Below are 14,815 nucleotides of genomic sequence, written 5' to 3'. Positions count from 1 at the left end.
GGTTAATGTGTGTTAGGTAAATGTGTGTTGGGTTAATGTGTGTTAGGTAAATGTGTGTTAGGTTAATGTCTGTTAGGTACATTTGTGTTAGGTTAATGTGTGTTAGGTACATTTGTGTTAGGTTAATGTGTGTTAGGTTAATGTGTGTTGGGTTAATGTGTGTTAGGTACATTTGTGTTAGGTTAATGTGTGTTAGGTTAATGTGTGTTGGGTTAATGTGTGTTGGGTTAATGTGTGTTAGGTACATTTGTGTTAGGTTAATGTGTGTTAGGTTAATGTGTGTTGGGTTAATATGTGTTAGGTAAATGTGTGTTTAGGTTAATGTGTGTTAGGTTAATGTGTGTTAGGTGGATGTGTGTTGGGTTAATGTGTGTTAGGTAAATGTGTGTTGGGTTAATGTGTGTTAGGTAAATGTGTGTTAGGTTAATGTCTGTTAGGTACATTTGTGTTAGGTTAATGTGTGTTAGGTTAATGTGTGTTGGGTTAATGTGTGTTAGGTACATTTGTGTTAGGTACATTTGTGTTAGGTTAATGTGTGTTAGGTTAATGTGTGTTGGGTTAATGTGTGTTAGGTAAATGTGTGTTAGGTTAATGTGTGTTAGGTTAATGTGTGTTAGGTGGATGTGTGTTAGGTTAATGTGTGTTAGGTAAATGTGTGTTAGGTTCATGTGTGTTAGGTTAATGTGTGTTGGGTTAATGTGTGTTGGGTTAATATGTGTTGGGTTAATGTGTGTTAGGTTAATGTGTGTTAGGTTAATGTGTGTTAGGTTAATGTGTGTTAGGTTGATGTGTGTTGGTTTAATGTGTGTTAGGTTAATGTGTGTTAGGTAAATGTGTGTTAGGTTCATGTGTGTTAGGTTAATGTGTGTTGGGTTAATGTGTGTTGGGTTAATATGTGTTGGGTTAATGTGTGTTAGGTGAATGTGTGTTAGGTTAATGTGTGTTAGGTTAATGTGTGTTAGGTTAATATGTGTTAGGTTCATGTGTGTTAGGTAAATGTGTGTTGGGTTAATGTGTGTTAGGTTAATGTGTGTTAGGTTCATGTGTGTTAGGTTAATGTGTGTTGGGTTAATGTGTGTTAGGTTCATGTGTGTTGGGTTAATGTGTGTTGGGTTAATGTGTGTTAGGTTGATGTGTGTTAGGTAAATGTGTGTTAGGTTCATGTGTGTTGGGTTAATGTGTGTTAGGTTCATGTGTGTTGGGTTAATGTGTGTTAGGTTAAAATGTGTTAGGTTCATGTGTGTTAGGTTAATGTGTGTTAGGTTAATGTGTGTTAGGTTCATGTGTGTTAGGTTAATGTGTGTTAGGTTAATGTGTGTTAGGTTCATGTGTGTTAGGTTCATGTGTGTTAGTGTCATGTTTGTCGTCGTCCCCACCAGCACTACACAGCTGGTTCAAATAGCTTTGATGATTTGAATCAGCTGTATAGTGCCAGGGCAAAAACCAAAATGTGCTCATCCTCTCCTCTCCTCAGCTCTCCCATCCTCTTCATCTCCTCTCATCTCCTCTCCTCCCTCAGCTCTCCTATAATCTCTTCAACTCCTCTCCTCCCTCAGCTCTCCTATAATCTCTTCAACTCCTCTCCTCCCTCAGCTCTCCTATAATCTCTTCAACTCCTCTCCTCCCTCAGCTCTCCTATCTTCTCTTCAACTTCTCTCATCTCCTCTGCTCCCTCAGCTCTCCTCTCCTGTGGCGGGCCGGGCGCAGTGCACACTGACCAGGTGGCCAGGTGTACGGTGTTTCCGCCGACATATTGGTGCGGCTGGCTTCCGGGTTGGATGCGCGCTGTGTTAAGAAGCAGTGCGGCTTGGTTGGGTTGTGTATCGGAGGACGCATGGCTCTCGACCTTCGTCTCTCCCGAGCCCGTATGGGAGTTGTAGCGATGAGACAAGATAGTAGCTACTAACAATTGGATACCAAGAAATTGGGGGTAAAAAAATAATACAATTAAAAAATCTACCCAGGGTGCATTTGGCCTGACCTGGCCGCACCACACTGACTCAATTACAGGCACAATGGGATGCTCTCACTCACAACAACTATGGATAGGACATCTCCTATTGGCTAACCAAATAAATATTCCACCATCATTTCCGCTCTCTAAAGCGTTAGTACTGCTGTCTCTGTAATTCTATAATAGGAACACTAAACTCCCTCCTCCTCCTAATCTGACATTTTGGGATGAACCTGGAAGCATTTCAGGGACACCATGTCATACGCTCTCCTGTTTTTAGTCCCCTGTCACCAGCTTTCTGTCTCGTTGTCTAACCCTAAGCCTTATAAACCAGAACATCCAACCTACTGTCTGCCCCCCACCTCTCTCTCTCACTCTCGCTCTCTTTCTCACACCCCCTCTCTTTCTCTCTCTCCACCTCTCTCTCTCTCTCTCTCTCTCTCTCACACCTCCTATCTTTCTCTCTCTCCACCTCTCTCTCTCTCTCTCTCTCTCTCTCTCTCTCTCTCACACCCCCTCTCTTTGTCTCTCTCCACCTCTCACTCCCTCTTCTCTTATTTTATCTCTCTCCCTCCTCCTCTCTCTGTCTCTCTCTCCCCACCTCTCACTCCCTCTTCTCTTATTGTATCTCTCTCCCTCCTCCACTCTCTGTCTCTCCCCACCTCTCAGTCCCTCTTCTCTTATTTTATCTCTCTCCCTCCTCCTCTCTCTCTCTCTCCCCACCTCTCACTCCCTCTTCTCTTATTGTATCTCTCTCCCTCCTCCTCTCTCTCTCTCCCCACCTCTCACTCCCTCTTCTCTTATTTTATCTCTCTCCCTCCTCCTCTCTCTGTCTCTCCACCTCTCAGTCCCTCTTCTCTTATTTTATCTCTCTCCCTCCTCCTCTCTCTGTCTCTCCACCTCTCAGTCCCTCTTCTCTTATTTTATCTCTCTCCCTCCTCCTCTCTCTGTCTCTCTCCCCACCTCTCAGTCCCTCTTCTCTTATTTTATCTCTCTCCCTCCTCCTCTCTCTCTCTCTCTCTCTCTCTCTCTCTCTCTCTCTCCCCACCTCTCACTCTCTCTTCTCTTATTTTATCTCTCTCCCTCCTCCTCTCTCTGTCTCTCCACCTCTCACTCCCTCTTCTCTTATTTTATCTCTCTTCCTCCTCCTCTCTCTGCCTCTCTCTCCCCACCTCTCACTCCCTCTTCTCTTATTTTATCTCTCTCCCTCCTCCTCTCTCTCTCTCCACCTCTCACTCTCTCTTCTCTTATTTTATCTCTCTTCCTCCTCCTCTCTCTGTCTCTCTCCCCACCTCTCACTCCCTCTTCTCTTATTGTATATCTCTCCCTCCTCCTCTCTCTGCCTCTCTCTCCCCACCTCTCAGTCCCTCTTCTCTTATTTTATCTCTCTCCCTCCTCCTCTCTCTCTCTCTCCACCTCTCAGTCCCTCTTCTCTTATTTTATCTCTCTCCCTCCTCCTGTCTCTCTCTCTCCACCTCTCACTCCCTCTTCTCTTATTTATCTCTCTTCCTCCTCCTCCTCTCTCTCTCTCTCCACCTCTCACTCCCTCTTCTCTTATTGTATATCTCTCCCTCCTCCTCTCTCTGCCTCTCTCTCCCCACCTCTCAGTCCCTCTTCTCTTATTTTATCTCTATCCCTCCTCCTCTCTCTCTCTCTCCACCTCTCAGTCCCTCTTCTCTTATTTTATCTCTCTCCCTCCTCCTCTCTCTCTCTCTCCACCTCTCACTCCCTCTTCTCTTATTTTATCTCTCTCCCTCCTCCTCTCTCTCTCTCCCCACCTCTCAGTCCCTCTTCTCTTATTTTATCTCTCTCCCTCCTCCTCTCTCTCTCTCTCCACCTCTCAGTCCCTCTTCTCTTATTTTATCTCTCTCCCTCCTCCTCTCTCTCTCTCTCCACCTCTCACTCTCTCTTCTCTTATTTTATCTCTCTTCCTCCTCCTCTCTCTGTCTCTCTCCCCACCTCTCACTCCCTCTTCTCTTATTGTACATCTCTCCCTCCTCCTCTCTCTGCCTCTCTCTCCCCACCTCTCAGTCCCCCTTCTCTTATTGTATATCTCTTCCTCCTCCTCCTCTCTCTCTCTCCCCACCTCTCAGTCCCTCTTCTCTTATTTTATCTCTCTCCCTCCTCCTCTCTCTCTCTCTCTCCACCTCTCACTCCCTCTTCTCTTATTTTATCTCTATCCCTCCTCCTCTCTCTCTCTCTCCACCTCTCAGTCCCTCTTCTCTTATTTTATCTCTCTCCCTCCTCCTCTCTCTCTCTCTCCACCTCTCACTCCCTCTTCTCTTATTTTATCTCTATCCCTCCTCCTCTCTCTGCCTCTCTCTCCCCACCTCTCACTCCCTCTTCTCTTATTTTATCTCTCTCCCTCCTCCTCTCTCTCTCTCTCCACCTCTCAGTCCCTCTTCTCTTATTTTATCTCTCTCCCTCCTCCTCTCTCTCTCTCTCCACCTCTCACTCTCTCTTCTCTTATTTTATCTCTCTTCCTCCTCCTCTCTCTGTCTCTCTCCCCACCTCTCACTCCCTCTTCTCTTATTGTATATCTCTCCCTCCTCCTCTCTCTGCCTCTCTCTCCCCACCTCTCAGTCCCCCTTCTCTTATTGTATATCTCTTCCTCCTCCTCCTCTCTCTCTCTCCCCACCTCTCAGTCCCTCTTCTCTTATTTTATCTCTCTCCCTCCTCCTCTCTCTCTCTCTCTCCACCTCTCACTCCCTCTTCTCTTATTTTATCTCTATCCCTCCTCCTCTCTCTCTCTCTCCACCTCTCAGTCCCTCTTCTCTTATTTTATCTCTCTCCCTCCTCCTCTCTCTCTCTCTCCACCTCTCACTCCCTCTTCTCTTATTTTATCTCTATCCCTCCTCCTCTCTCTGCCTCTCTCTCCCCACCTCTCACTCCCTCTTCTCTTATTTTATCTCTCTCCCTCCTCCTCTCTCTCTCCACCTCTCACTCCCTCTTCTCTTATTTTATCTCTCTCCCTCCTCCTCTCTCTCTCTTCCCACCTCTCAGTCCCTCTTCTCTTATTTTATCTCTATCCCTCCTCCTCTCTCTCTCTCTCCCCACCTCTCACTCCCTCTTCTCTTATTTTATCTCTCTCCCTCCTCCTCTCTCTCTCTCTCTCTCCCCACCTCTCACTCCCTCTTCTCTTATTTTATCTCTCTCCCTCCTCCTCTCTCTCTCCCCCCACCTCTCAGTCCCTCTTCTCTTATTTTATCTCTCTCCCTCCTCCTCTCTCTCTCTCTCCCCACCTCTCACTCCCTCTTCTCTTATTTTATCTCTCTCCCTCCTCCTCTCTCTGCCTCTCTCTCTCTCCACCTCTCAGTCCCTCTTCTCTTATTTTATCTCTCTTCCTCCTCCTCCTCTCTCTCTCTCCCCACCTCTCACTCCCTCTTCTCTTATTTTATCTCTCTCCCTCCTCCTCTCTCTCTCTCCCCACCTCTCTCTCCCTCTTCTCTTATTTTATCTCTCTCCCTCCTCCTCTCTCTTTGGGATTCTAAAAAACCTCAAGCTGTGTAGCTTCCCTCCACCTACCGTACATGGGTATAAAGTATGTACTGTGTGTACAGTAGGGGAGAGTGGGGTAAGTTGAGCTAAAGCGGTAAGTTGAGCCACCCTTGTTTCTAGGAAACCATAAACAACATGTATCATTTGACCAAATATTTAGGAAGAGGTCATCATTTCATGGAGTCTGTATAAGAAGAAACCACAAGAAAAAAGTGGTAAGCAAGTCAAGTCCCCAAAAATTAAGTCAAATTCCTTTATTGTGTTAGAGGTTTAATGATATTTGTATTTAAACCAAAGTAGATATTTTGAAGATAAACATCAGTTGGGGTCTCTATAAGCTTCAATATGAGGTCCTAAACCTACATGAAAGTGCATCCTCGTAGCTGTGTGGGATAATATAGTCAAAATGTTTCCCTCGTGGTAAGTTGAGCCAATGGTTGAGCCAATGGCAAGTCGAGCAAATTGAAGTGTTTTCTTCCCAGGCATAATGCAAAGACATTATCGCTGAGATGAGGTACTGTAACAACAGGGCCTGGCCTATGTTCATATTGTTTCACAAAAAGTAGACGTTTTTGTTCAGTGTTAAGCCTGTGTTAAAATATCCTTAAGATTATTAAAAGACAAAGTGATTGTGATTGTGTTTGGAAAATAAAGATAGACATGGTTTTAAAATGGTTGTGGTAATATTTCATTCAGTTCTGTAACGGTTCTCTTGTGGTGAAGGAGAGTCGGACCAAAATGCGGCGTGTAGATTATGATCCATGTTTAATAAACAAACGTAAAACACGAATCAATACAAACACTACAAAACAAAGAACGTAACGAAAACCGAAACAGCCCTATCTGGTGCAAACACAGAGACAGGAACAATCACCCACAAACACACAGTGAAACCCAGGCTACCTAAATATGGTTCCCAATCAGAGACAATGACTAACACCTGCCTCTGATTGAGAACCATATCAGGCCAGACATAGAAATAGACAAACTAGACATGAAACATAGAATGCCCACTCAGCTCACACCCTGACCAACCAAAACATAGAAATATACAAAGTAAACTATGGTCAGGGTGTGACAAGTACAGATATTTGTAGGAGTCCCACAGCTAAACTTACACCAAACCCGGGGTAGGTTGTGTCAAGAGACACTATGTTTTCAAAACTGTAACGTGTACATGAATTCTGATTATTCCCAGGGATACACAACATCCTGAAATATATGTAGATATCTTTGTTAGAAAGAATCCTATATTTCTCTTGACGGAGTGATGCTGAAAATTCAAAAATGGCTCGACTTACCTCATTCTCCCCTAAATATAGGTATGTGTACAGTTTGTGTGTAAAGATGCTACAAGTGCATATAAGTCCACTGCATCCTAAATAACACAGGGTCCATCCATCCACAGATTGATCAGTCAGTCAGTCAGTCAGTCAGTCTGTCTGTCTGTCAGCAGCAAACAATTACAGCTGTAGTCCAGGTCTGGGTGACGTCTGCATTCACCGACTCATGTCTACTGGGTACATACAGTGGAGAACAGTCTGGCTCAACAACGTCCACTGAAACAGAGTAAGCCACTGAGGTGGGAGACACTGCAGTGCTTTCCATGTTCTCTGCCTCCAGGGGGTGTTTTAATAGTGTCCTTACGTCAACCTCCGTGAAAATAGTCTGACAACATCACGGCTGTCCACGAGCTTTATGGAGTTGATCCCACGTCTGAACAGTCAAGGGGTCAAGCATAACTATTTTGGGGTCACCTCCATACAATTAGGACACCTCTGACACTACAGTACATCACACTGCCCAGACAAGCCAGAGCTTCTGCAACATGCCTCCTGATGTATAGGCTGATAACTGTTGCAAATACCAATCATCAACATCACAGAAGTATGAAAAGAGAGAGACTTACCGGAGTTTCTACATGCTTCAACGGCAGCTGAGGAGTCGCCGGCTGAAGGGAGAGAGAGATGGAGATCAGGTGAGTATATACCATTCTTTGTTTCTCCTTTATCTCTCCATGCAGGTTCATCTGATTCAATCACTTTGTCAAGAGAGACGAGGTCCAGACCTGGTTGTGCTACTCACCCGTGAATTAAGTGAAGCAACTGACCTCTGTCACATCGAATGGTAGAACAGAGACAGGGAAAAAGAGCAAGAGGAAGAGAGGAAGGGAGAAAAGAAAAGCAGCTGTGAAGGTTCTTTTATAGAACTCTCTCCTCCCTGAACGCTGTTAATGATCCACCTGAGACACACTGCCATTCCATTAACCCTGAGAGGAGAACATGAGGGCCTCACACACACACACACACACCACACACACACACACACACACACACACACACACACATACACACACACACACACACACACACACACACACATACATACACAGACATGCACACATGCACGCATGCACACATGCACGCACACACACACTCCCTGCTAACATGTACATAATTTGTTGCTGTGTGTGTGCATCAGTTTAAGTGTGTGTGTGTGTTTGTGTAGAAGCATCAAGTATCAGTAAACAGTGTGTGTGTGTGTGTGTGTGTGCGTGTGTGTGTGTGCGCGTGTGCATCAGTAAACAGTGTGTGTGTAGATGCATCAGTAAACAGTGTGTGTGTAGATGCATCAGTAAACAGTGTGTGTGTAGATGCATCAGTAAACAGTGTGTGTGTAAATGCATCAGTAAACAGTGTGTGTGTAAATGCATCAGTAAACAGTGTGTAGAAGCATCAGTAAACAGTGTGTAGATGCATCAGTAAACAGTGTGTAGAAGCATCAGTAAACAGTGTGTGTGTAGATGCATCAGTAAACAGTTGGTGTGTAGATGCATCAGTAAACAGTGGGTGTGTAGATGCATCAGTAAACAGTGTGTGTGTAGATGCATCAGTAAACAGTGTGTGTGTAGATGCATCAGTAAACAGTGTGTGTGTAGATGCATCAGTAAACAGTGTGTGTAGATGCATCAGTAAACAGTGTGTGTGTAGATGCATCAGTAAACAGTGTGTGTGTAGATGCATCAGTAAACAGTGTGTTTAAGTCAATATTTAAACAGGGAGATTGATAGCAGTTAACTCTCCATCAGTCTAACATGCTCCTCATAGGAGTGGGCATCAGGACATGATGATGAAAACATAAAAACCCACTCCAAACCATTGAAATGAGCAGGTTTATTGAGTGTTTACATTTGTATCATGTCTTATGGTGTCCCACTCTCATAGCTACAGAACTATCTTTAGGGAAAGCATGCTACCATGCTAAAAAGGCATGGGAGGGAAAAAATGCAGAAGGCTCAAAATAAACATCTGTAGCACTGTTTTAAAAGCCATGGGAGTCAAAACAGACACAGTCCACAGGGAATCAGCACAAATGTGTGGATGTGGACTGTTTGGATTAGTAGAACATTCGGTCGTGACCAGGGGTTGGGGTCAATTCCTTTTCAAGTCAGTCAATTCAGAAAGTCAACAGAAATGCCAGTTCTAATTCGCTTCTCTGGGAGACCAAAATGGAATTAGAATTTGTACATTTCAGTTTACTTCCTGCACTGAAATGGAATTGACCCCCTCACCATGACACTCAAAGTGGCTTAATGCAGAAACGGTTTGTCATGAAGTCAAAGCACCAGACTATTTTTTGCCTCCCTGACGCAAGACAAGGTGCTGTGGACTAGAGCACCCTCTAGGGGACAAAAAGTAGCATTACACCGCTTTTTATTTCTCTCATCTCACCCAAGGAGGATCAGTGGACGGCTAAAGGAGGGAGGGAAGGAAGGAAGGACAGAGGGAAGGAAGCCATTCAAGACATTTCAATACTATACGGACATAGCCCCTAGAATAGGTGAAAAACTTCAGAGTTGAACATGAACTTCTCACCCTGTGAGTGACTATACTCAGAAAAATCCCAGGACGTCACATAGACGTGAGGAGAACCTGGGGTCAGAACTCTGTTTGGTGTACCTTCACACGAGAAACCACTCTGTATGTGACCCTGTATAGAGATTACCCCCTAACCAACCACTCTGTATGTGACCCTGTATAGAGATTACCCCCTAACCAACCACTCTGTATGTGACCCTGTGTAGAGATTACCCCCTAACCAACCACTCTGTATGTGTCCCTGTTTAGAGATTACCCCCTAACCAACCACTCTGTATGTGACCCTGTGTAGAGATTACCAACTAACCAACCACTCTGTATGTGACCCTGTTTAGAGATTACCCCCTAACCAACCACTCTGTATGTGGCCCTGTATAGAGATTACCCCCTAACCAACCACTCTGTATGTGACCCTGTGTAGAGATTACCCCCTAACCAACCACTCTGTATGTGACCCTGTTTAGAGATTACCCCCTAACCAACCACACTGTATGTGGCCCTGTTTAGAGAATACCCCCTAACCAACCACTCTGTATGTGGCCCTGTATAGAGATTACCCCCTAACCAACCACTCTGTATGTGACCCTGTGTAGAGATTACCCCCTAACCAACCACTCTGTATGTGGCCCTGTATAGAGATTACCCCCTAACCAACCACTCTGTATGTGACCCTGTGTAGAGATTACCCCCTAACCAACCACTCTGTATGTGGCCCTGTATAGAGATTACCCCCTAACCAACCACTCTGTATGTGACCCTGTTTAGAGAATACCCCCCTAACCAACCACTCTGTATGTGGCCCTGTATAGAGATTACCCCCCTAACCAACCACTCTGTATGTGACCCTGTTTAGAGATTACCCCTAACCAACCACTCTGTATGTGACCCTGTTTAGAGATTACCCCCTAACCAACCACTCTGTATGTGACTCTGTGTAGAGATTACCGCCTAACCAACCACTCTGTATGTGGCCCTGTATAGAGATTACCCCCTAACCAACCACTCTGTATGTGACCCTGTTTAGAGATTACCCCCTAACCAACCACACTGTATGTGGCCCTGTTTAGAGAATACCCCCTAACCAACCACTCTGTATGTGGCCCTGTATAGAGATTACCCCCTAACCAACCACTCTGTATGTGACCCTGTGTAGAGATTACCCCCTAACCAACCACTCTGTATGTGGCCCTGTATAGAGATTACCCCCTAACCAACCACTCTGTATGTGACCCTGTGTAGAGATTACCCCCTAACCAACCACTCTGTATGTGGCCCTGTATAGAGATTACCCCCTAACCAACCACTCTGTATGTGACCCTGTTTAGAGAATACCCCCCTAACCAACCACTCTGTATGTGGCCCTGTATAGAGATTACCCCCCTAACCAACCACTCTGTATGTGACCCTGTTTAGAGATTACCCCTAACCAACCACTCTGTATGTGACCCTGTTTAGAGATTACCCCCTAACCAACCACTCTGTATGTGACTCTGTGTAGAGATTACCGCCTAACCAACCACTCTGTATGTGGCCCTGTATAGAGATTACCCCCTAACCAACCACTCTGTATGTGACCCTGTTTAGAGATTACCCCCCTAACCAACCACTCTGTATGTGACCCTGTTTAGAGATTACCCCCTAACCAACCACACTGTATGTGGCCCTGTTTAGAGAATACCCCCTAACCAACCACTCTGTATGTGGCCCTGTATAGAGATTACCCCCTAACCAACCACTCTGTATGTGACCCTGTGTAGAGATTACCCCCTAACCAACCACTCTGTATGTGGCCCTGTATAGAGATTACCCCCTAACCAACCACTCTGTATGTGACTCTGTGTAGAGATTACCGCCTAACCAACCACTCTGTATGTGGCCCTGTATAGAGATTACCCCCTAACCAACCACTCTGTATGTGACCCTGTTTAGAGATTACCCCCCTAACCAACCACTCTGTATGTGACCCTGTTTAGAGATTACCCCCTAACCAACCACACTGTATGTGGCCCTGTTTAGAGAATACCCCCTAACCAACCACTCTGTATGTGGCCCTGTATAGAGATTACCCCCTAACCAACCACTCTGTATGTGACCCTGTGTAGAGATTACCCCCTAACCAACCACTCTGTATGTGGCCCTGTATAGAGATTACCCCCTAACCAACCACTCTGTATGTGACCCTGTGTAGAGATTACCCCCTAACCAACCACTCTGTATTTGACCCTGTTTAGAGATTACCCCCTAACCAACCACTCTGTATGTGACCCTGTTTAGAGAATACCCCCCTAACCAACCACTCTGTATGTGGCCCTGTATAGAGATTACCCCCCTAACCAACCACTCTGTATGTGACCCTGTTTAGAGATTACCCCTAACCAACCACTCTGTATGTGACCCTGTTTAGAGATTACCCCCTAACCAACCACTCTGTTTGTGACTCTGTGTAGAGATTACCGCCTAACCAACCACTCTGTATGTGGCCCTGTATAGAGATTACCCCCTAACCAACCACTCTGTATGTGACCCTGTTTAGAGATTACCCCCCTAACCAACCACTCTGTATGTGACCCTGTTTAGAGATTACCCCCTAACCAACCACACTGTATGTGGCCCTGTTTAGAGAATATCCCCTAACCAACCACTCTGTATGTGGCCCTGTATAGAGATTACCCCCCTAACCAACCACTCTGTATGTGACCCTGTTTAGAGATTACCCCTAACCAACCACTCTGTATGTGACCCTGTTTAGAGATTACCCCCTAACCAACCACTCTGTATGTGACTCTGTGTAGAGATTACCGCCTAACCAACCACTCTGTATGTGGCCCTGTATAGAGATTACCCCCTAACCAACCACTCTGTATGTGACCCTGTTTAGAGAATACCCCCCTAACCAACCACTCTGTATGTGGCCCTGTATAGAGATTACCCCCCTAACCAACCACTCTGTATGTGACCCTGTTTAGAGATTACCCCTAACCAACCACTCTGTATGTGACCCTGTTTAGAGATTACCCCCTAACCAACCACTCTGTATGTGACTCTGTGTAGAGATTACCGCCTAACCAACCACTCTGTATGTGGCCCTGTATAGAGATTACCCCCCAACCAACCACTCTGTATGTGACCCTGTTTAGAGATTACCCCCCTAACCAACCACTCTGTATGTGACCCTGTTTAGAGATTACCCCCTAACCAACCACACTGTATGTGGCCCTGTTTAGAGAATACCCCCTAACCAACCACTCTGTATGTGGCCCTGTATAGAGATTACCCCCTAACCAACCACTCTGTATGTGACCCTGTGTAGAGATTACCCCCTAACCAACCACTCTGTATTTGACCCTGTTTAGAGATTACCCCCTAACCAACCACTCTGTATGTGACCCTGTTTAGAGATTACCCCCTAACCAACCACTCTGTATGTGACCCTGTTTAGAGAATACCCCCTAACCAACCACTCTGTATGTGACCCTGTTTAGAGATTACCCCCTAACCAACCACTCTGTATGTGACCCTGTGTAGAGATTACCAACTAACCAACCACTCTGTATGTGACCCTGTTTAGAGATTACCCCCTAACCAACCAATCTGTATGTGGCCCTGTATAGAGATGACCCCCTAACCAACCACTCTGTATGTGACCCTGTTTAGAGATTACCCCCTAACCAACCACTCTGTATGTGACCCTGTTTAGAGATTACCCCCATAACCAACCACTCTGTATGTGACCCTGTTTAGAGATTACCCCCTAACCAACCACTCTGTATGTGACCCTGTTTAGAGATTACCCCCATAACCAACCACTCTGTATGTGACCCTGTTTAGAGATTACCCTCTAACCAACCACACTGTATGTGACCCTGTTTAGAGATTACCCCCTAACCAACCACACTGTATGTGGCCCTGTTTAGAGAATACCCCCTAACCAACCAATCTGTATGTGGCCCTGTATAGAGATGACCCCCTAACCAACCACTCTGTATGTGACCCTGTTTAGAGATTACCCCCTAACCAACCACTCTGTATGTGACCCTGTTTAGAGATTACCCCCATAACCAACCACTCTGTATGTGACCCTGTTTAGAGATTACCCCCTAACCAACCACACTGTATGTGGCCCTGTTTAGAGAATACCCCCTAACCAACCACTCTGTATGTGGCCCTGTATAGAGATGACCCCCTAACAAACCACTCTGTATGTGACCCTGTGTAGAGATTACCCCCTAACCAACCACTCTGTATGTGGCCCTGTATAGAGATTACCCCCTAACCAACCACTCTGTATGTGACCCTGTGTAGAGATTACCCCCTAACCAACCACTCTGTATGTGGCCCTGTATAGAGATTACCCCCTAACCAACCACTCTGTATGTGACCCTGTTTAGAGAATACCCCCTTAACCAACCACTCTGTATGTGGCCCTGTTTAGAGATTACCCCCTAACCAACCACTCTGTATGTGACCCTGTGTAGAGATTACCCCCTAACCAACCACTCTGTATGTGGCCCTGTATAGAGATTACCCCCTAACCAACCACTCTGTATGTGGCCCTGTATAGAGATTACCCCCTAACCAACCACTCTGTATGTGTCCCTGTTTAGAGATTACCCCCTAACAAACCACTCTGTATGTGACCCTGTGTAGAGATTACCAACTAACCAACCACTCTGTATGTGACCCTGTTTAGAGATGACCCCCTAACCAACCACTCTGTATGTGGCCCTGTATAGAGATTACCCCCTAACCAACCACTCTGTATGTGACCCTGTGTAGAGATTACCCCCTAACCAACCACTCTGTATGTGACCATGTTTAGAGATTACCCCCTAACCAACCACACTGTATGTGGCCCTGTTTAGAGAATACCCCCTAACCAACCACTCTGTATGTGACCCTGTTTAGAGATTACCCCCTAACCAACCACACTGTATGTGGCCCTGTATAGAGATTACCCCCCTAACCAACCACTCTGTATGTGACCCTGTTTAGAGATTACCCCCTAACCAACCACTCTGTATGTGACTCTGTGTAGAGATTACCGCCTAACCAACCACTCTGTATGTGGCCCTGTATAGAGATTACCCCCTAACCAACCACTCTGTATGTGACCCTGTTTAGAGAATACCCCCCTAACCAACCACTCTGTATGTGGCCCTGTATAGAGATTACCCCCCTAACCAACCACTCTGTATGTGACCCTGTTTAGAGATTACCCCTAACCAACCACTCTGTATGTGACCCTGTTTAGAGATTACCCCCTAACCAACCACTCTGTATGTGACTCTGTGTAGAGATTACCGCCTAACCAACCACTCTGTATGTGGCCCTGTATAGAGATTACCCCCTAACCAACCACTCTGTATGTGGCCCTGTATAGAGATTACCCCCTAACCAACCACTCTGTATGTGACCCTGTGTAGAGATTACCCCCTAACCAACCACTCTGGATGTGGCCCTGTATAGAGATTACCCCCTAACCAAC

General features: G+C 45.8%; 1 protein-coding gene across 7 annotated transcripts in view; it reads right to left on the bottom strand.

Moving 5' to 3' along the window:
- The window catches only part of LOC109884357 (tensin-like), a 221,719-nt gene that overhangs the window by 63,307 nt on the left and 143,597 nt on the right, over window positions 1-14,815 (bottom strand). For 5 of the 7 annotated variants that reach the window (XM_031824014.1, XM_031824008.1, XM_031824013.1 and 2 more), the window contains exons 5-7: window positions 9,184-9,204; window positions 7,538-7,564; window positions 7,362-7,403 (exon numbers count right to left, since the gene is read on the bottom strand). In XM_031824014.1, coding sequence (XP_031679874.1) covers window positions 7,362-7,403; window positions 7,538-7,564; window positions 9,184-9,204 — 90 coding nt within the window. The remainder of the gene's footprint in view (window positions 1-7,361; window positions 7,404-7,537; window positions 7,565-9,183; window positions 9,205-14,815) is intronic. The other 2 variants (XM_031824010.1, XM_031824011.1) reach the window with 2 other exon arrangements.

This window comes from Oncorhynchus kisutch, linkage group LG5 (assembly GCF_002021735.2).
Source record: "Oncorhynchus kisutch isolate 150728-3 linkage group LG5, Okis_V2, whole genome shotgun sequence".
NCBI lineage: Eukaryota > Metazoa > Chordata > Actinopteri > Salmoniformes > Salmonidae > Oncorhynchus > Oncorhynchus kisutch.
The sequence above is the reverse complement of the archived record's forward strand: the minus strand, read 5'-3'. Positions and strand labels throughout refer to the sequence as shown.